Genomic DNA, 21,107 nt, shown 5'->3' with positions numbered 1-21,107 from the left:
AATGCTATGTCATTGGACTCTCTGTTAGCACTTTTTAATTGGTGAAGATGAGCGGCTTTCAGATATTTGCTATTTTTAATATTTTTTGCGTGTGAGAAAAGCCTGCTTAGTTTTCTTCCCCATTAAAAAAATCAAGTATTTCTATTTTCCTTAGTTTTTATTGATTAGTAACATGTATTTATGTAGTTACAATGACTTTCCCAGTTTACAGTATCGTTTTCAACTTGGTTCATGGAGTCTTATGCAAACAGTTCAATATTTTACGTTCTCCGGCTTTGCTGTAATGATAAGAAAATCTTTTTCCAGTCTTCAGGATTATACAGGGTTATGCTTTCATTTGTTACATTTACATTTTTAATCCACCTGGAACGTATTTATGTTCTAGGCCAGTTTCTGGCTCTTCTCCCAGAAAACAACTAGCAGGTGTTGCTTAGCAACCTCCACTTGGGTTGGAGATCGGCTTCTTTTCAGGGTGGGAAAAACAGCTGCACTCCCTTCAGAGTTGATTGCAACCTTAAAGCGTTGCCTAGTAACGCCGTTTCGGATGCTGTGATTGGACCCTTCACACGACCCCCCCATCCCCCCAAGCCAGAAAGAACTTAACTAGAAACCTAATCTCTCTTTTAGAAAACAAGGGCAGCGTACGCGTTGCATAGCAACCAGGTCTCCAGACCCTCCCATTGAAACTAGTGTCGGAATCGTCGCCCCGCTCAAAAATGGCGGCTGACGCACAGCTTTCAATATATTTCGCTCTCGACAGTTCTACCAATAATTCAGTCTTCCACATCAGGCCCCCGAAGGGGTTCGCTAGGTCCTTTTTGAGTCTTGCACACACTGGGTGCGAAGGAGGATGGAGATAAACCCACCAGCCCTGGGTGCCCCGCACAAACATGGCCGCTAGAGCGTCAACAGCGACGCAAGGCCGTCCGGCGCGGCTGCGCGCGCAGCGCAAGCGCATTTCCGCTCATCCCGCAGTGGCTACGGCGGCGGTGACGGTTGCGGCGCGGGGCATGGTACCCGGGTCGGAGGGCCCGGCCCGCGCCGGGGGCCTCGTAGCTGACGTGGTGTTTGTAATTGAGGGCACGGCCAACCTGGGGCCCTACTTCGAGGGGCTCCGCAAGCACTACCTGCTCCCGGCCATCGAGTGAGTGCCGTTTCCGCGAGTCCAACCCCGCCCTCCGACTTTAGTTTTCCACAGTCTCTTGCCTCACCCCGACCTTTCATCTCCGACCTTCACAGGTATTTTAATGGTGGTCCTCCTGCCGAGACGGACTTCGGGGGAGACGTGAGTCTTGGGACTCCTGAGTTTGAGGGAAGCGGGAAGCTGGGAATCCGGACTCCTGGGTCTGAGAGAGGAGGGGGCGGGGACCTGGACTCCTGGGTCTGAGGTGGGAGGAGCTGGGGTCTGGACTCCTGGGTCTAAGGGACGGGGAGCTGGGAACCCCAACTCCCCTGAGGGAAAAGGGAGCTGGGGTTCCAGATAAAAAATTTCTCTGTCCTCCCCTTCCAGTATGGGGGGACCCAGTACAGCCTCGTGGTGTTCAACACGGTGGACTGCGCCCCAGAGTCCTACGTACAATGTCACGCTCCCACCAGCAGCGCCTATGAGTTTGTCACCTGGCTCGATGGCATTAAGTGAGCTCTTTTCTGGGCTTTGGGAAGGGTTGGGGGACCCTGTGACGGACCGCGGAGGAATGGTGGCTTGGATTTGAGCTGCAGGATCCATCCCCTCCCATTAGTTGGCTGAAAAGGACTGTGATGGGGATTGTGGTTTTATCCCTAAGTCACTTCTGTGGTCGGTTCTGTGTGCTTAGCTGATGTTGCTGTCTGGCTCGGCAGTAGAAAGAGCTTCCCAGTCAAGGAGGCCTGTGGAACTCCAGCACCCACGTGTGATTCCTCCCTTTTCTGCCTGTTGCTTCTCATTTCTACTCTGGTTCTCCATTTTCAGGTGGAGGCATTGAAGCCTGAGTGCAAGAGGGGTGGGGCTAGGCCAAGATAAGCTAGGCCTCTGTGCTTTGGAGTGAATTGTGATAGTTCACGTTGCAGGCTCTTGCAGGTGCAGACAGACTGGGGCCACAGCGTGGCTCCACCACAACAGAACTCCCTGTCCCCTGTGTCTAATATAATTTGTCTCTAAAACGGGAAGGTTAGTAGTACTTATAGGTATCGTGTTACTTATTCACTATTGGGTAACAGATCAAAACTTAGCAGCTTGGGACTTCCCTGGCGGCCCAGTGGTTGGGACTCCACACTGCCCCTGCAGGGGCACAGGTTGATATCCGGTTGGGAACTAAGATCCCACATGCCTGGAGGCGCGGCCAAAAAAAAAAAAAACAAACGACTTAACCGGCCTAAGACAACAGACATTTATTATCTCATGTGGTTTCTGTAAGTAAGGAGTTCAGGGGTGGCTTCGATGGGTTGCTCTAGCTCAGGGTCTCTTGTGGGATTGCAGTTGCCATGACTTTGGGCTGCAGTCATCCAACAGTTTGATTGCGACCGGAGGATCCATTTACAGGGTGGCTCACCCTATGGCTATTGGCTAGAGGCCTCGATTCCGTGCCAGATGTTAGCCGTGGGGCTGCTTGAGTGTCCTCCAACAGCTGGCTTTCCTCTGCCTGAGCAATCCAACAGAAAGAGCAAAGAGGAAACCACAGAGCTTTTTATGATCAAACCTTGGAAGTCATACACCATCACTTCTATCCCATTCTGTTTAGTACACAAGTCAGTCCTGTCCAGTGTTTGAGGGGGCGTGAATACTAGGAGACGAGGATCATTGGAGACATGGTTACCGTGACTTTGTAGGGATACTTTGTGAATTAAACGAGTTGATGCCTCTTTAAAACAGTGCCTGAGGGCTTTCCTGGTGGCGCAGTGATTGAGAGTCCGCCTGCCGATGCAGGGACACGGGTTCGTGCCCCGGTCCGGGAAGATCCCACATGCTTGCGTACCGCAAAAAAAAAACAAACAAAAAAACAAAAATCAGTGCCTGACACGTATTAAGTGCTACCTAAGCTTTTGCTGTTGTTTTGTGTTTTGGTTTCTTGGATTGCAGATGGGTGATGGTAGTCCATGTCTCAGCACTCTTGGGAGGATCACAGGACCTGATTTTCATACTGTGTTCAGCTCAGGGTCTGGTCAGAGTTCATTAAATAACACCAGGTCACTGTTACCTTTGTATGTCCCTGCAGCAAATGTTTGTTGAACACCTGCTTTGTTCCAGGCTGTATGCGCTGGACTGGGTGCTGCATGTTCACTGCAAAGTTGACTCTTAAGTTTCCCCCTCATGGTCTTTAGAATTCATGGTCAAGGTAGAGCAGAGTTTCTCAGCGTCAGCACTGTTGACCCTTTGGGCCAAATGACTCTTCGTTATTGGGGGGCCGTACTATGCATTGTAAGGTGTTCAGTAGCATCTCCGGCCCCTACCCCCCAGATGCCAGTGGCTACTTCCCTCCCCCAGTCTAACAAACAAAGGTGTCTCCAGACGTTGTCAGGTATCTCCTTGGGGGCAGAATCCACCCCATTTAAGAACCTTTGGACTAGATTGTGGTAAGACTTGAATAATGTTGAATGGGGGGCTCCTTGAGGCCCAAGTCCAAGTCTGATGTTCCTCAAGTCTCTAGCACCCAGCACAGGGCCTGGCACAAAGGAGGCCTAAGGAAAACTTTGTTGAACCAGTGAGTAAATGAATGAATGCCCAGAATGCACTTCATAATCTGGTTCCCCCCCCGGTAAACTCCTATATGAACATCAAGACCTGACTCAAATGTCCTTTCCCTGATTCTGGCAAGCAGCCAGTTGCTCTCTCCTCTGACCCCATTGCTCCCAGGTGTTTCCCTGTCACAGCTTCACACCTCTGGACTGTGAATGTCCAGGACTTGGGTGTTTCTCCTGCTGTTTGCTTCCAGCTGGGGCCTGGGACCCAAGAGGCCTTAGGAGACCTTTGCTGAATAAATGAACGAGTGAAAGCTGTGGGGAAGATAATTACCAGGAAACCAAACCTTCTGGTGGGTGTCAGGAAAAGCAGTTAAACCCCCTTATTTAAAAATGTCAAGGGCACTGGGAAGATAAGAGGGAAACGCTTTCTGAATAGTTTCATCCCATATTCACCCTCCCCTTTAACCGACCTAGAATACACTGTACCTATAACCAAATAAAAAAGCTTTGTGTGCTGTATGCTCACCGGAATCCTCCCAATCAGCTGATAAACATTTTAAGCCATTATTTAATATTCACAGTCGTCACTGTTTTATCAAGTCCTATGTAACTATCTAAATTCAGTTTCTGTGGCATTCAGGGCCCTTCTGTAACAGAGATCACGAAGAAAGTCAGCAAGTTTTGTTCACGCTTGGAGAAATCTTATCTTTTCCTGGAACATCCATCACTTATGGAACAAAGCAGGCAGTGTGATTTTTTTTTTTTCTTTTTTCTTTTTTGCGGTACGCGGGCCTCTCACTGTTGTGGCCTCTCCCGTTGCAGAGCACAGGCTCCAGACGCGCAGGCTCAGTGGCCATGGCTCACGGGCCCAGCCGCTCCGCGGCATGGGGGATCTTCCTGGACAGGGACACGAACCCGTGTCCCCTGCATCGGCAGGCAGACTCTCAACCGCTGCGCCACCAGGGAAGCCCGGCAGTGTGATTTTTGAAATGTCCTTGCTTTGGAGAGGTTCATTTCTGATGTTACATTTTCCTTTCTGACAAGAGGGGCGGTTCCCCCTCCCCCCTACAGCTAGTGACCCAGCATCAGAAAAGCTAGGGTAGGGACTTCCTTGGTGGCTTGCAGGGGACATGGGTTCAAGCCCTGGTCCAGGAAGATCCCACATGGCGCGGAGCAGCTAAGCCCGTGCGCCACAACTACTGAAGCCTGTGTGCCTAGAGCCTGTGCTCCACAAGAGAAGCCACTGCAACGAGAAGCCCGCGCACCGCAACAAAGAGTAGCCCCCACTTGCCGCAACTAGAGAAAGCCTGCACGCAGCAACGAAGACCGATTGCAGCCAATAAATAATAATAATAAAAAAAGATTAAAAAAAGAAAGGATAGGGTAGAAGGAAAATAGCCCAAGTGTCTTCCCCATAGCGTTGTGACAGTGCGTTTGTGCATTCATTCATTTATCTGTGCCTTCATTCATTCAACAGATGTTTGTGGGGCAAATTGTTCCAGGCACCGAGGAGTCGGGGGTATGAGGCAGGCAAAGTTCTCGCTTCTTGGAGCCAGTGTTCCCCTGGGGTGATGGGCTGGGCAGGGGTCTGGCAGTAGGAAGTCCCTGGTCAGAGCTGGCTGCTGTTCATGTTCCTTCAGTCCCTCTGGGGGGCTCCCGGGGCCTGTTGGCCCATGAAAGTGGGTGGTGAGGACTCAGTGGTGTGACATCGGGCAGAACAGTTGGGGGCAGAGGCATGAGAATGAGGAATCATTTTATTTTTACTTTATGTTTATTACTTGAGGGGTTTATTTGAAACTTTATGATATTTAAAACATGTTTTGCAACTGGTCATGCTTTCTCCCATTCCCCATTTTTTTTTTTTTTTTGGCCGTGCCACCCAGCTTGTGGGACCTTAGTTCCCCGACCAGGGATGGAACCTGGGCCCTCGGCAGTGAGAGCGTGGGGTCCTAACCACTGGACCGCCAGGGAATTCCCTCTCCCACTGCCCATTTTTAAGGTTTTCTCATTTCTTGGACAAAATATTTGTTATGTGTCTGTCCCTGAGTTGGTAAAAGATGGCTTATGCTTACTGCTCAATAAGAAAAAAAGCCAGCTTTGGGATCTCAAAGTGGTCAATCGCACTTTCCCTCATAAATTATTTTTTTTAGAAATTGAGGTGAAATTCACATAACACACAGTCATTTTATTTTATTTATTTTTAAATATTGATTTATTTTTTGCTGCGTTGGGTCTTCATTGCTGCGCGCCAACTTTCTTTAGTTGCAGCGAGCGGGGGCTACTCTCCGTTGCGGTGTGCGGGATTCTCACTGCAGTGGCTTCTCTTGTTGTGGAGCACGGGCTCTAGGCGCGCGGGCTTCAGTAGTTGGGGCTCGCGGGCTCTAGAGCGCAGGCTCAGTATTTGTGGTGCACAGGCTTAGTTGCTTCGCGGCCTGTGGGATCTTCCTGGACCAGGGCTCGAACCCATGTCCCCTGCATTGGCAGGCGGATGCTTAACCACTGCGCCACCAGGGAAGTCCAACACGCAGTTATTTTAAAGTGAACAATTCAGTGACGTTTAGTACATTCAAAATGTTGTGCAGCCACCTTCTCTATTTAGTTCTGGAACATTTTCATCACCCTAAAAGGAGACCCCGAATTCCTGAAGCAGTTGCTTCCTGTCTCTCCCCCTGCCCCCTCACCCCTGTCTCCTTAGCCCCAGCCATGAAGATGGCTTGATTTCTTCCAGCACAGGAAGCTGGCAGTAGGGTGGATCCAGAGTTGGTTCACTTATCGGGGTCTCCCCCAACTCTGCGCCATTCAAATTCCTGTGCAAACTGGAGTCTCGGTGGTGAGGAAGAGGAGGGCTGGGGAGTGGGTCGTGGGGAGGAACAGTGGTGTGGCCTGAGCACCCTGAGCGTGGGCGCAGAGGGCAGGAGTCTACACCGGGAAAGCGTTCAGGTGGGCACAGAGGGGGCATGCTTCGGTGGCTCACTTGCTCAGCAGGCATTTCCCGGGACTCTGTGTGTACTTTTAGACCTGGCTCAGACCACTGGCTCTCCCTCACTGAGGGCTGCACCGTCTGGAGGGGAGGTGGGCTGTGGAAGGAAGCTTGACATTCGCAGTATTGGGGGACACGTGATGTGATTGAGGGTGGGCCCTGAGATCAGGTGGCAGGTGAGGAAGGCTTCCTGGAGGAGGATGACACTGGGCTGGGTGTCTGGTTAGGCAAGCAGGGTTTCTACCTGTGCCAGAAGGGGCAGTGGTACATGGTCTTGGGGTGGACAGCACAGGCAGAGGCCTGGGCGCGTGGCTGATCACGGAGTCCAGGGACACCCAAGAAGCTCTGGAGGACTTGCACCCAGAGAGGATGGAGTGGAAGGTAGACAGGGCCCCAGATGCCCAGCTGAGGGCTTGGCTCTATTCTGGCCTTGATGGCCAGGGTTGGATTTGAAGCCATTTGTTTATGTAACACACAGTTCCCAAGGCCTCCCTTGTGCCAGGCTTGGTGGGGTGGGGTCGGTGAGGCTGGCGACAAGGGAGGTCAGAGACCCCCGTCCCTGCCTTGTCGGGGAGACAGGTGCCGACACAGACACAGGGGCCACGGTTCAGAGCAACAGGGCCCTTAGGGCTCCCAGAGCGGGGCCCAGTCTGCACAGATGTCCCCTGCGGCAAAGGTTCAGCCTTGTGACCACGTGACCCGAAGAATCATGGTGACAACAACTGCAGTCTAGGAGAGGCCTGCCACAGGCCACACGGGGACAGACACTGGGGACCCCTCTGTAGATCAGCTGGGGGAGAAGCCCAGATCTGTGTGTAGTCGTTTTCTGGGGCTGCTGTAACAGTACTAGAAACAAGGTGGCTTACAGCAACAGAAAGTTATTGTCTCGCAGTTCTGGGTCCAGGAGTCTGAGAAGGGGGTGGGCAGGGCCGTGCTCCCTCTGGAACTTTAGGGGAGGGTGCCTTCCTTGCCTCTTCCAGCTTCTGGTCGCCCCAGACATTCCTTGCTCTGTGGCAGTGACATTCTGATCTCCACGTGGCATTCTCCCTGTGTCTCGTCACATCCACATTGCCTTTCCTCTGAGTGTGTCTGTCTCTGTGTCCCGAGTCCCCCTTCTTATAAGGACACCGGTCATATTGGATTAAGGCCACCCTAAGGACCTCATTGTAGCCTGTTTACCTCTGTAAAGACTCTGTTTCCAAATCAGATCACATCCTAAGGTGTGGTGGAGGGCTAGGACTTAAGCATACCCGTTTTGGGGGACCCAGTTCAACCCATAACACTGTGGGAAGACAGAGGAGGCCCCTGCACCAGGCTGGGAAGCTGGGGTGAGGCCAGGGCAGATGGCCCAGAGAGGGCAAGGTGCACAGGGACTGGGACACAGCACAGGATCCTGGGCTTAGAGTCCTGGGCCCTTTCTCTGTTCCATCCTCTGATGGGGCCTCTTGCCAGAGGGACTGCCTTGCAGGAGATGACAAATGTCCCCTGTCCTCGTGCCAGCACTGGGGATAGAGCAGGAAACTCGGCAGTGTCCCCGTCCCAAGGTGCACAGTCTATGAGGAGGGATGGCGCAGGTTCGGGCCCTTCCAGGGTGGCCCAGGGGCTGGGGGCTGGAGCCGCAGGGCCCCCCAGGGGCTGACCGCCTGGCCCCCTGCAGGTTCATGGGCGGGGGTGGCGAGAGCTGCAGCCTCATCGCGGAAGGCCTCAGCACAGCCCTGCAGCTGTTCGATGACTTCAGGAAGATGCGGGAGCAGATGTGAGTGGCCCACGCCGGTCTCTGTCCGCCGGGCACGTAGCCTGCTTTGCCTGTCGTGGGGCTCCACCCCCGGCCTCACTGTGGGGAGGTGGGTGGGCTCTGCATGCTGGACACGGGGCTGGGAAGCAGGCGGTGTCCAGACGGTGTTCTGATGAGATCACCTGGCCTGTGCCCAGTCTCGGTGTCCTCATCAAAGGGGAGCCAGCTCTGGGTCTGCTTCCTGCCTGCCCTGCTTGCCGGGCATCTTAGAGTGAGTCAGGAGGCTCTTCCGGGCCTCAGTGCTCTCAGCTGTGAAATAGGGGCCTGACTCCTGACTTCCTGTGGGCCGGAGGACTTGCACCTCTGCTGGTGCCGGCTCTGGGTCTTTTCTCAGGGCCCCTGTTGCCACGCGCTCCACATCTTTCCTTGTCCTCGGCAGCGGCCAGACACACCGAGTCTGCCTCCTTATCTGTAACTCGCCCCCGTACCTGCTGCCTGCTGTCGAGAGCACCACGTACTCTGGGTGCACGACGGAGACCCTCGTGCAGAAGATTGGGGAGGTGAGGGCTCCTGGGTCTGAGGGAGGAGGGCTGGGGCCTGCTGCCTTGGGCCACAGGATCGCCACAGACCCCGTGGCCAGCTCAGCTGGCTCCTGTGGGAAGAACTATAACCCAGAATTCTCTGGGGCAGCTAATACAGGTCTTGGGGTCTCCTGTCCCAAAGCCCGATGGGATTTGGTTTTAGGGCCCAGCAGGTGTGACAGCCAGGGCTTGGCCTGGTGCCTTTGTCCTGACTGCTTGTCCCCTCTCCTGTAGCGAGGAATCTACTTCTCCATCGTGTCTCCCCGGAAGCTGCCTGCCTTGCGGCTTCTGTTCGAGAAGGCAGCTCCCCCGGCCATGCTGGAGCCGCTGCAGCCGCCAGCAGATGTGAGCCAGGACCCGCGGCACATGGTGCTCGTGCGGGGGCTTGTGCTGCCAGGTGAGGCCCGGGTGCTGCTGGGGGGACGGGGGTGGGAGGGGCGTCCTCCCGGGCTTCTTCTGACTTGGATTTTCTTCCCGTCTCTCAATCCCCTTCTCGTGGGGCTCGATATCCATCCTTGGCTCTCAGTCGGAGGTGGCTCGGCCCCCGGCCCCCTGCAGCCGAAGCAGCCTGTGCCCCTGCCTCCAGCACCACCCTCGGGGGCCACGCTCTCAGCAGCCCCCCAGCAGCCTCTGCCCCCTGTCCCCCAGCAGTACCAGGTGCGAACATCACCGGGGAAGGGACACGCTCCTGGGGCCTTGAGGGAGCCCTGGCCCCTTGGGAGAGACCTAGCTGGATGTTGGGCCTTGGGGGTGATGGGTGTCTCCCTTGAGACACCTGGAGAGTAGAACTTTTAGGGTGGGGAATCATGTCCCTGTGGGGTGATGGGAGTCACGAGCTCCTGCGATATTGGGGCTGGGGAGGGTGGTCCTCACCAGCCCCTCCCCTCTACCGCCAGGTCCCTGGGAACCTGAGTGCAGCCCAGGTCGCTGCCCAGAATGCAGTGGAGGCCGCCAAGAACCAGAAGGCTGGGCTGGGCCCTCGCTGTGAGTCCTGGGCGGGGATGTGGCAGGGCGGGTGGGGGCAGCCGGGCCGCTCGCCACACACCTGCCCCCACCGCTTCCCTTGGTGTCTCCCGCAGTCCCGCCCATCAGCCCCCTTCAGCAAGCCGCTGCGGGAGCCGGTCCCCCCTACAGCCAGGCCCAGGCCCCCCCGCTGCCCCCAGGGCCCCCCGGCGCCCCCAAGCCACCTCCTGCTTCCCAGCCCAGCCTGGTCTCCACTGTGGCCCCTGGCCCGGGCCTGGCCCCCCCTGCACAGCCAGGGGCACCGTCCATGGTAGGTACCTGCCTTCTGGCTGCCAGCACAGTGCAGGGGAGGAGCAGTTGGCCTTTCTGAGGAGGGCCCAAGGGCACGTGGGTGGTGGTGTTCGGCGTCCTCGGGGGCTCGTGGAGCTTGTGCTATAGGCAACACTGAGACTGCAGGGTCCGGGGGCAGAATCATGGGGTTTGTGGTTCCGTGTGGGTGAAGACTGTTCTCAGGAGCCCGAGGGCTCCTGGGAGTGCAAGACATCAGGGCCTTGAGAGTCTTTGAATCCTACAGGGTCAGAGCATTTATGGTCCCAGGCATGGCCCAGTGGTGTTCTGGGCCTGGGGGTGCAGAGGAAGGGACCTCCGTCCCGTTCTGCTTGTTGGTTTGTCCCTCTCTCAGGACACTTCCCCCCAGAAGATGGTCTGACCCTGCCCCATGGCCCTCCTTCCTCCCCTCTGTCAGGCGGGCACCGTGGCCCCAGGAGGGGTGAGTGGCCCTTCTCCGGCCCAGCTCGGGGCCCCGGCCCTCGGCGGGCAGCAGTCAGTCTCCAACAAACTCCTGGCCTGGAGCGGGGTCCTCGAGTGGCAGGAGGTGAGTGGATCCATGGGGCCAGGCCTGGTGGGGTGCAGGGTTAGGCCGGGGCCCCCATGGGGTTGTGGGACTTGTGGTCCTGAGGATGGTTCCAAGGACACGTGGGATTTATAGCCCGGAATTCAGGATTAAGAGAGGTCTTGGATACTCGGTCCAGGGAAGATCCGGGGGATGGTGGCATCTAGGGGACAGAGGGCTGTGGGATTCGGGGGCAAGAGGAGGAGCCCCAGTGTTTGTGGAATTTGAAAGCTAGAGGATTGTGGGATTGATGGTCTGGCGGAGGGGCCCAGGGCTCGTGGGACTTAAACTGGGGTGGGGGTCCCGAGTTTCGGGGCTCCCAGGGTAGGGCAGGAGAGGCCAAGGGGATGGAGGCTCAGGGCCTTTCTCACTGTGACATGCCCTTCTTCCCCTCAGAAGCCCAAACCTGCCTCCGTGGACGCCAACACCAAGCTGACTCGGTCACTGCCCTGTCAGGTCTATGTGAATCACGGCGAGAACCTGTAGGTGCCTGCTGGGGGTGGGGCGGGCGGGAAGCTGGGGTGTGCGTTTCCTGACGCCCCTCCCGTTGTTGCCCCAGGAAAGCAGAGCAGTGGCCCCAGAAGCTGATCATGCAGCTCATCCCGCAGCAGCTGCTGGTGAGTGGGGAGGGGACAGCCGCCCACCACCCCCCCCCCCCCCCCCCGCCTCTGTCCTCACGCGCCTGCTCCGCCCGCTGGCTCACGTCAGTGTCTCCCACAGACCACCCTGGGCCCTCTGTTCCGGAACTCAAGGATGGTCCAGTTCCACTTCACCAACAAGGACCTGGACTCCCTCAAAGGCCTCTACCGCATCATGGGCAACGGCTTTGTGAGTGGGGTGGGCGGGTGGGGGGGCAGGTGGCCACTCCCCATCCTCGTGGGCCCCAGGGAGCCACTTTTGATGGTGGGGCTGCCTTTGTGACCTCGGGTTTCTCAGCCTTAGCTTTTTTTTTTTTATAATTACAACAAGCACCAGGTTGAGGTCCGTTCCGTGTTAAAACCCTTGGCTCTGACGGGGGTTTGCTGGGTTGGCTTCCTGGGGCCAAGAAAGACAGAAATGTATTCTCTCGCACTTCTGGAAAAGAGGAGTCTGAATGAAATCAGGGTGTCAGCAGGGCCGTGCTCTCTGAAGCCTCTAGGGGAAGACCCTTCCTTGCCTCCTACAGCTGGTAGCCCCTGGCGGGGTTGGCTTTAGGCAGCAAAACTCCAGTCTCTGTTTCCGTTGTCACATGGCTGCCTTCCCTCTGTGTGTTTCTTCCCTGTGTGTGTGTCTCTGTCGTCTTATGAGGACACCAGTCATTTGGACTGGGGTCTTCTTTAATGATCTCATCCTAACTTGTTACATCTGCAAACACCGTATTTCCAAATAAGGTCACGTTGACGGGTGCTGGGGTTTGGCACTTCAGCATGTGTTTTCAGAGGATACAGTTCAACTCATAACACTGAGGGAGGCTCTCTAAATAGAGCAGAACCGGTTAACGAGTACATCCTGTGGACCTGGCACTTTTCTAGGAGAGGGGACTTTAGGCGGATTACCTCATGGAATCCTCAGGAAAATTCTACAAAGAAGGTGATCCTGAGAGTTGGGAATACCTGCAACTGCAGATAGCAATACACCCAACCAGCAGAGTTTTTAGAGCAGATAGATGATTGGGGTGGAGGCTTACAACAGTTCACGCTTTCTCCTAGTCCCGTGTGTGTCAGCTGGGCTCAGCTGGGCTAGTCTTGCTTGGGGACTCTTGTGGGGGTTACTGTCAGGTGGTGGCTAAGACTGTGGTCATCTGAAAGCTCACCTGGGCTGGAGGTGCAAGATGGCCCACTCACATGGTGCGGTCAGTGGGGTTCAGCTGGGCCTGGCCATCCGGGTGCCCACATGTGGCCTCCCCATTTGGCTTGGGCTTCTTCAAAGCATGGCAGCTGGGTTCTGAGAGGGATGTCCCCAAAGCGAGCACTGTACAAGCAGACATTCATTTGTGACACGTAACAGGACATCCAGAGGTGAGCAGCTCTCGGGGTTACTTATGTAGCCCCATGACGTCAGGGCCAGGATCTCTGGGGTTCTCCTGGCTTCTCTCTAGTGGTTGTAAGATGGCTTTCGAAGCTCGAGAACTCGTTTGACTTGATGTAGGAAGGCAAGAAGGAGGCGTGGCATCAGCCGTGTATTTCCCTTTCTTTAGGAAAGCACTTTCCCACACTCGTGGGCAGGCTTCCCTTCACGTCCTGGGCCAGACCCAGGCCACTGGGCCACCCCTGGCTGCATAGGAGAGCATCGGGGAACAGGCACCCATGAGTGCACTGGGACCCAGACATGTTGCTACCCAAACGGAATCGGGGTTCTCTACCCAGGGGAGAAGGGCAGATGGTAGACAGCTAGCAGGGTCTGCCTCACGTGAGAAAGCAAAGCTTACTTGGCCAAGGTTCTACAGGGGGGACCTCAGTCTTATCAGCCCCTCCTCCCCCAAGAGCCCACCTCCTGAATACCCTGCGTATTACGGGCTTACCTGACATTCGCTAATGTTTCCTGGGTACTTCCGTGCGTCCAGCCATGGGCAGGCTGCCTGACGTGTGTTGGCACATCCCGGAGTCACATCCCCTGTGGTGTTAGCGCTGCTACCCGCGGTTCTGACTGCGGGTACTGAGGCTGGGAGGGTGTGGCACCCCCAAGGGCCTCTTGGATTCCCAGTCAGTCACGTATCCGCCACCACCTTTGATCACATGATTCCAGTGTCAGCTCTCTGTTGAAGCCCCTCCCTCTCAGCCGTGAGCCCTCCCAGCCTCCCGCGGTGTGGCCAAGTTGGGGGGACTTCCTCTCTGCTCTCCTGCCCGGTGGTCAGCAAGTGCCCAAGTGAACAGGTGCCCAGCCTCGCCCTGTTCCTTTGGGCACCCAGGTCTCTGGAGCAGCCTCAAGCCAAGCCTTGAGTCTCCTCCACCTTTCAGAGCAGGAAGCTTGCCACTCCCGGCCTGTGGGGCCTCTAGAACCATCTGAAACCCGGAGGGGTGGGAGGCCTCCTTCTCCAGGGTGTGACCAGTTGCGATCCTCTCCCACAGGCGGGCTGCGTGCACTTCCCGCACACGGCCCCCTGCGAGGTGCGCGTGCTCATGCTCCTGTACTCGTCCAAGAAGAAGATCTTCATGGGCCTCATCCCCTACGACCAGAGCGGCTTTGTCAACGGCATCCGGCAGGTCATCACCAACCACAAGCAGGTCCAGCAGCAGAAGCTGGAGCAGCAGCGCGGGGTGAGCGCCGCGGCTCCCGGCCCCAGAGCTCACGGCCAGACCCCGCAGGGCCCTCCTGGGACTCCAGCGCTGGGCACTTACTCCTGCCAAGTTCAGCCCCGTCCCCATGTTGCCATGCACCATTGCTCTCCTTTTTTAGTGTTCGTGTCGGATCTCCAAGACACAGCCCCCTCTTGGGGACCTGGGAACGTAAGGTTTACCTCCCAGACCTGCCCACCCGCTGCAGAAAAGGTCCCCAGCTCCTGACAGGTTCCCTCTCAGGGCGCAGACCCTCCCCGACATGGGGACACCCCGCCAGCCACTGATCTGCTCCCTCTCTCCTCACACAGATGGGGGCACAGCAGGCACCCCCGGGGCTGGGCCCCATTCTGGAGGACCAGGCAAGGCCCTCGCAGAACCTGGTGAGGACAGGGCCAGTGGGGTCAGGGCCCGGGCGGGGGCGGCCCCAGAGGAGGCTGTGATTCTGACCCCACCACAGAGGTCAAGGTGTCTGGGGGCTCTGCCCTCACCCCCATCTCTTCCCGTCAGCTCCAGCTCCGCCCGCCACAGCCCCAGCCGCAGGGTACCGTGGGGGCCTCTACGGCCACGGGGCAGCCGCAGCCCCAGGGTGCTGCCCAGGCGCCCCCGGGCGCCCCACAAGGCCCTCCCGGAGCGGCCCCCGGCCCGCCCCCTCCCGGACCCATCCTTCGGCCCCAGAACCCCGGGGCCAACCCCCAACTGCGGAGCCTCCTCCTCAACCCACCACCGGTGAGCTTTGGGGGCGGGGGGCAGATGGGAGCTGTGGGTCCTGGGCCTTGACAGTTTGATTCCTCTCATCTTGGAGGTGGGAGGTTGGTTTGATTGGAGGGTGTGACTGGCGGCCCGCCTGGCTCCTCCCCATGTGTCTTACGTGGGCTTCTGATAAGATTCCTTGGAAGAAAGACCAGAAGCTACCCGAGGGGCTGGGGGAGGTGGGGGCTCCCCACCAGGGCCCTCTGAGCTGCTTTCCTTGTTCTCCCAGCCCCAGACTGGGGTGCCCCCGCCTCAGGCCTCCCTCCACCACCTCCAGCCACCAGGGGCCCCTGCACTGCTGCCCCCACCGCACCAGGGCCTGGGGCAGCCCCAGCTGGGGCCCCCGCTCCTGCACCCGCCGCCGCCGGCCCAGTCTTGGCCTGCACAGCTTCCCCCCAGGGCTCCACTGCCAGGTAAGGGGGTTCGGGGGAGGCCAGGGTCCTGGACTGAGTATCCCAACAGCCCCTGGACTGGAGCCCCAAGACCAGTGACTTCTGGGAAGTAAAGTTCTGGGATTGAAGAATAGCGGGTCCCCCATGGCTCTTGGGGCTCTAAGGGCTCCTGGGGGACCAAGGAGGCAGGAGCTCTCCCCACCATTCCCCTCCTGCGTGTCTTCCTGGGGTTGCTGGGAAATGTAGTCTTAGGGCCAGAGAGGTATGTTGGGGGATGGGCTCCCAAAGGCTTAACGGGAAACAGACTATCTGTGGTCACATGGCGTCAGAAGGCGACTCTGTGGGTCCCCCCAGGTCTTCCTAGACCACTCAGTGCCTTGGGCTCCCAGAGGAGGAGGGAGGAAGCAGGTCCAGGGCCCTCCAGGGCCCCAGGGACTACTGGGAGATGCAGTCCCTTCCCCACTGCCCCCCAGGTCAGATGCTGCTCAGCGGGGGTCCCCGGGGCCCGGTCCCCCAGCCGGGCCTGCAGCCCAGCGTCATGGAGGACGACATCCTCATGGACCTCATCTGAACCCCCGACACCCAATAAAGTTCCTTTTAACACACGCCCCGGCTCCCGTCACTGACATCCCCCAGGACTGGGCAGGAGGAGACGGGGGGAGACACCTCTGTCCTTGTTCTCGCTTCAACAGACGTCCCTGAGGCCCCGGGCTGGTGAGGCCAGGGCCTTGGCGGCGAGTCAGGCGGTCTGGTGCAGCCTGGCTCCAGGGAGATGTGGAGGCAGCAGGCAGGGCCCCCAGGACCACGTGCACTCGTGGAGCTAGAGAGGGTACCAGGTGGGCCCGGGCTCTGAGGCCTCTGAGCCAGCTGGGCTTGGCAGCATCTGTGAGAAGCAGGAGTCAGGGAGGCTGGGAAGGCAGGCGCTGGCGGTCTAGGTGCGGAGACCACAGAAATGAACGTGTGGGGGCAGGAGGAAGCTTGGGGTGGTCAGAGGAGCGAGTCCATCCTTCTGGAGCACGAGCATAAGGGAGGGGGGCCTAGAGAGGTGGGCAAGCACCAGGCGGGGACGGGGCTCAGGTTCCAAACCAAGCAGCTGGAGGCTTGTCCAGGGGATGCAGAAGAGCTGCGGGAGGCCACCAGCAGGGGCCAGGCCTGGGTCGGCTGGCTCTCAGAAAGCCCCCTCTGGGCTATGGGATGTGATGGGGCAGGACGGAAGGCAGGTAGGGGTCTGGGGCAGTTTCCCTGGGGAGAGGAGAGGCCAGAGGAGGGGCTGGGCCGAGTCGGGGGGCAGGAGGGGTGAGGCTAGAGACTAGTGTGCTGTGCGAAGAAAGCTGGGGGTGTACGGGCGGGGTTGAGGGCGGTGCCCAGGGCCTGGCCTGGGTGTGTGGTAGACAGTGGGCCTCCCTGAGGCAGGGAGCTGGGAGAAGGAGCCAGTAGTGAGTGTGATGGTCCAGGGACATCCAAGTGACCAAGGCCGTGTTGGGAGCTCAGGATGTGTGTCCTTAGCGACAGTATGTGTTTGGTGGTTGAAGACACCAGAATGGATGAGGTCTCATGTGGAGAGGGCAGGCTCCATCCAGGTCCCAGGCAGAGACCTACCTTCCAGGGCTTTGGACAGGGTGGACAGTGGAGCCATCCTGCTGATGGGAAACCCAGCAGGAATGTAAGGAGGATGTACAGGTTTGGGATGTAATGAGGCAAGGGGCCTCAGGTCGTCCTTAGAGAGACGTCCAGGGGACGGCTGGATACAGACACGTGGCTGGAGCACAGGGGTGCTCTGGCCTGGGGGCAGAAAATTAGTTGTCCATTGTCAGACCCTAGAGCAGTGTTGCTCAGAGCGTGGTCCACGGCTGGACCACCAGCATCCGCATTGTTTGAGATGCCGGTTAACATCAGATTCCCGGGCCCTGTCCCAGGAGAGAGGTTGCAAACTGGTGGCCCGTGGGCCACTCTACAGATGAGTTTTGTTTGGCCTTCCCTGTGTTAGCATATGTGGCATTTTTTTTCCTAACAAGTTAGTTGTAAAAATCAGGATAATTCACACACACGCACACACACACAAACACACACACACACAAAATCTGCAGTCTTGGCTTCTCTTGACAAGTCAGAAGATCTGGCACCCCTGGGCCCGCCCTTCTGCCTAGCAAACAACGGGCTGGAGCTGCCCCTTTCCATGGGGCGTGTGCTCTCTGGTTCGCCACAGTCCCCACCACTCCCTCTTGACTCCCCTACCACGAGGCAGGAGGCTGTTGCCTTTGGCACGGGGCTTGCACTGTTGTTGTTCCTGTGGTAGCGTTCGGAGACAGTGAAATCTTTCTTGTACCCATGTCTCTACCAAAAGTGGCAAAACGAAAGAGAGAACGAGAGGGCCACGTGTTTCGAGAGAAATGGGAGCGAGCCTATTTCTTTGTGGAGGTGAAGAGCATGCCTACGTGCTTAATATGCAAAAAAATCGTGTCTGTGTTGAAAGAATACAACCTGAGGCGTCACTATGAATCCAAGCACAGTAAGAGCTTCGACCAGTACACAGAGCAGACGCGAGACGCAATACTCAATGAACTGAAAAAGGGCCTCAAGTGTCAGTAGGGCTGGTTTTGGGAAGCGGACGGGAGCAGTGGCACGGCTGCCACGCACGGTTCCGGAATCATGTGAAAAGAGTCACCTGGGCATTCCAGCCTACCGACAGCGAGTTTATAAGGGAGCAGAAATGACGCCTCCCGAACAGAAACTCATGTCTGTCTGGACCATCCTTTAAGTCTAGCAGGCGTCTGCATCCCATGGGGAGGTGAAGAGAAATCCGAAGACTGACAAGTCCGTTGCTTGAATGAGTCAAATCAATAGTGGCCTTTTCTATCGCTGCTCATGAACTGTTACCACCCAGTTAGCTTTATTTATTTGTGGTGTGGAGAATCTCGATATGACCGAAGAAATCTGTGACACCGTGCCAAGGCAGGCCCGACACCGGGAAGTGACCTGTTTCCTGTGTGTTGAGAGAAATGCACAGTTTCATGGAGACTGGTCAAAATGCCTGAGCACAGCTACAGACCGTGGTAGTGATCAAACGATCAGTGTCACACGGGACCGACAGGGGACGCCTTGATCCGAGGACTCAGATCGTTGCATCATACCAGGCACTGACCTTACTAAGAAAGTCAACGGAACACAGGACACGACGTCCGTGACAGGCTCGTGTACCTTAACCACGGGCAGGCTGGTGATGAACTTGACCCAATGTGTTTTATAGAAGCTCTGTGACCTGGTTGTCACAGGACGTGTGGAAGCAGTCTGAACCGTTGCAGTCCATCCACTTGGTTCATTTCAGATGAGGCAGAAGCCACACCTTGGTTCCCCTGAGAAGGTCAGTCAGAGACTTTTGATCGAGGTTCCAACCCTTCTGAACACTCTCTTTTCTCCGCAAGGACATACACAAACAGCTACTTGAATGTATGATTGTGTTCACCCAGTCCTGGCAAAAATGGGGAAGTCGTTGGCAGGGAATATTCTGACTCCCTTTCGTTGCTGCAGTTGGTTTCCAGAAACGAAAGACATGGCCCAGACCACATTCACCCAACTCGTGGTGTTAAAGACCAAATTCCCCCAAGGGCTCTCCACATCCAGACTTGATGAAAACTAACACTGTCCACTTTGCCTTTGTTGGTTAATGTCGATCGTGTGAATGCAGACCGCAAATAGTAGTTATTGAACGAACTACAGGGCAATAAGCTGCTGGTTCCTAAGTGGGTTCCACCGGAAGATGACAGTCCTACACCACTCTCCAGTAGTTGTCCTGCATCTCTGCGTTTGGAAGCGGCCACGCTTGTGAACAGCCGTTTTCCGTTACAAAACTGAATCAAGTTCAATATCGCTCCCAGCTTCAGGAGTCCAGGTTGAATTCTCAACCACCCATCCCACCATGACATCCAAGGCCTGACGTTGACATCTGGGGGCGGCAGGGATGATGTCGGCCTCCCGGCTTCAAGTCAGGGAGCAGAAGAGTTACGACAGAGAAAAAAAATTTTAGTAATTAAATATTTCTATTTTTCAATTTGTATTTTTTCAATTTTGGATTTGAAATATAAACTCCAGTATGACACATGTTTGTATTATGTTCCATGCATTCACCAGAGTTCAGTAAAGATTCCATTTGATTATATTTCTGGCCGTCGACTTTTCTTATACCTGGCAAGTGCACTCATTTATGTGGCCCACCTGGCTCCTGCCGGCATTTGAGTTTACGATCCCTGCCCTAGAACCATCTAGAACCATCTAGAACTGTCGAAGCAAATCCATCCGGGGGCGGGAGGGAGGCTGGGCGTCGGCATTTGGAACAAGCTCCCTCGGCGATTCTGACGCAGATGAGAGATGGAGCAGGAGATCCCAGTGGCGGTCGAAGGAGGGAAAAGCGGGTGAGGTTTCCCAGGCAGCGTGCGTAGCAGGGGTTTCTGAAAACTCAGATGGCTCCAGGGACCAGGCAGGTGATGGAAATGTGTGACGCGGACGGGTGTAAGACGACAAGGATTGATGGGGACTGTGGCGAACTTGGGGAGTGCTTGCCCCGCCTAACTGCATTCAAATTAAAACCAAAAAACACTGTGAGGACCAAACAAAATCCGCTGGTGGGTCTCACGAGGCCGCCGGGCCGCCATTTTGTGACCTCTGGAAGAAGAAGACGCGAGGACAAAGGACAGAGGCCAGAGAAGGACCCACGTGTGCGAGTTGGGTGGGGGCCGGGAGACAGGAGGAGCAGGCAGGCACGTGTGTTCTGGAAGCCGAGTTTCTGAGGAGAGAGGGATCGACTGTGTCCAAAGCCGCTAAAAGGAAAGAAGACTAGCGGGGAGCAGCCCGTGCCGTTCCCACCAGGGTGGACGTTGCCCTGCAGGGAAACACAGGCTCGAGTCCATCTGGGACAAATTGATCAGACAAAGAAATGTTTCCAGTCACTGGTTTGGCCGTTGTGGGCCTATGAGGCCCTCTTGACCTCAGCACCCAATTAGAGGAACCAAAGGGACTGTCACAGTGTCATCACGGGTGCATATCATACACAGGGTGAGGCAGAAGAAAGCCCTTGGTTACGGGTGGGCCCGGAGAGTGGAGGTCTAGACACGGAGGACTCACCTCCACACTTCACAGCCGGGGTGTAGACAACAGCCTTTAAAGTACCCCCGAGAACCGGCCAAAACGAATAGAGCAAATCTTTCTGGAACCTTTTTCTCTGAGCACGAGGTACGGTTACAAAGCTGCTGCAGTGTAGCAGAAATGGTGCAAACCTTAGCACCTCAGTGTTGAGACTCCAGGTCCTGAACCAATGAGCTGTGTGGCTTTGGGCAGGTCCCCACGCCTCTGTGAGCCTCAGTCTCCCCACATGGCAAGTAGTGACTTCCTCGTAGGATTGAGTACCTGGCGGGCTCAGCACAGCCCTCCTCTCAGGAGAGCTGCTATTAGCCATGGTTGTTATCACTGGCCAGAACGCGCTCTTAGAGGGCAAAACTGCTTCTAAAAATGCATGCCCGTTTGTCAGTACCACCAGGGCGTCCATGAAGGCTGTAATTGGATGAGTGACTGGTTGGAAACATTTCATTTTTGACCAATTTGCTTTTGGACCATGCATTTAGAGCTGGAAGCAAGACTGGGAACTGAGAATTCTTCCACAGGAACAGATCTGGCAAAAGTGGCAGAACATAACTGAAAAAAAAACAAAAAACAAAAAAACACCGACACATTAACGGTTAGAAACCTGTCTTGGGTGAGAGCATGCCCCCCTACTACCTCTATAAAGAAAATTTGTGAGAGAAACGACACCTTCTAAAAAAGGTATATTTGTTTCAAGGTACACAATACTCACTAATATATATTTTCCCACCATCTTGGGTTTTTAAAAAATTAACCTTAAAAATCTA

General features: G+C 56.1%; 1 protein-coding gene across 3 annotated transcripts; it reads left to right on the top strand.

The window, feature by feature from the left end:
* Nucleotides 1–968: 968 nt before the first annotated feature.
* On the top strand, nucleotides 969–19,348 carry MED25 (mediator complex subunit 25). Of its 3 annotated transcripts, none has more exons than XM_060000813.1 (18): nucleotides 969–1,144; nucleotides 1,240–1,285; nucleotides 1,511–1,635; nucleotides 8,295–8,393; nucleotides 8,812–8,932; nucleotides 9,188–9,350; nucleotides 9,480–9,610; nucleotides 9,850–9,937; nucleotides 10,033–10,226; nucleotides 10,662–10,790; nucleotides 11,205–11,290; nucleotides 11,368–11,425; nucleotides 11,529–11,636; nucleotides 13,856–14,044; nucleotides 14,374–14,445; nucleotides 14,573–14,791; nucleotides 15,045–15,228; nucleotides 17,552–19,348. In XM_060000813.1, the coding sequence occupies exons 1-18, from the start codon at nucleotides 1,011–1,013 to the stop codon at nucleotides 17,794–17,796; spliced, it is 2,391 nt and encodes a 796-aa protein (XP_059856796.1). In that variant the 5' UTR covers nucleotides 969–1,010; the 3' UTR covers nucleotides 17,797–19,348. The 3 variants fall into 3 exon arrangements, with proteins under 3 accessions (XP_059856796.1, XP_059856797.1, XP_059856798.1); XM_060000814.1 differs by lacking the exon at nucleotides 17,552–19,348 and adding an exon at nucleotides 15,681–15,880; XM_060000815.1 differs by lacking the exon at nucleotides 1,511–1,635 and having other exon boundaries at nucleotides 1,017–1,144.
* Nucleotides 19,349–21,107: the final 1,759 nt, after the last annotated feature.

This window comes from Delphinus delphis, chromosome 20 (assembly GCF_949987515.2).
Source record: "Delphinus delphis chromosome 20, mDelDel1.2, whole genome shotgun sequence".
Lineage (NCBI taxonomy): Eukaryota > Metazoa > Chordata > Mammalia > Artiodactyla > Delphinidae > Delphinus > Delphinus delphis.
The sequence above is the reverse complement of the archived record's forward strand: the minus strand, read 5'-3'. Positions and strand labels throughout refer to the sequence as shown.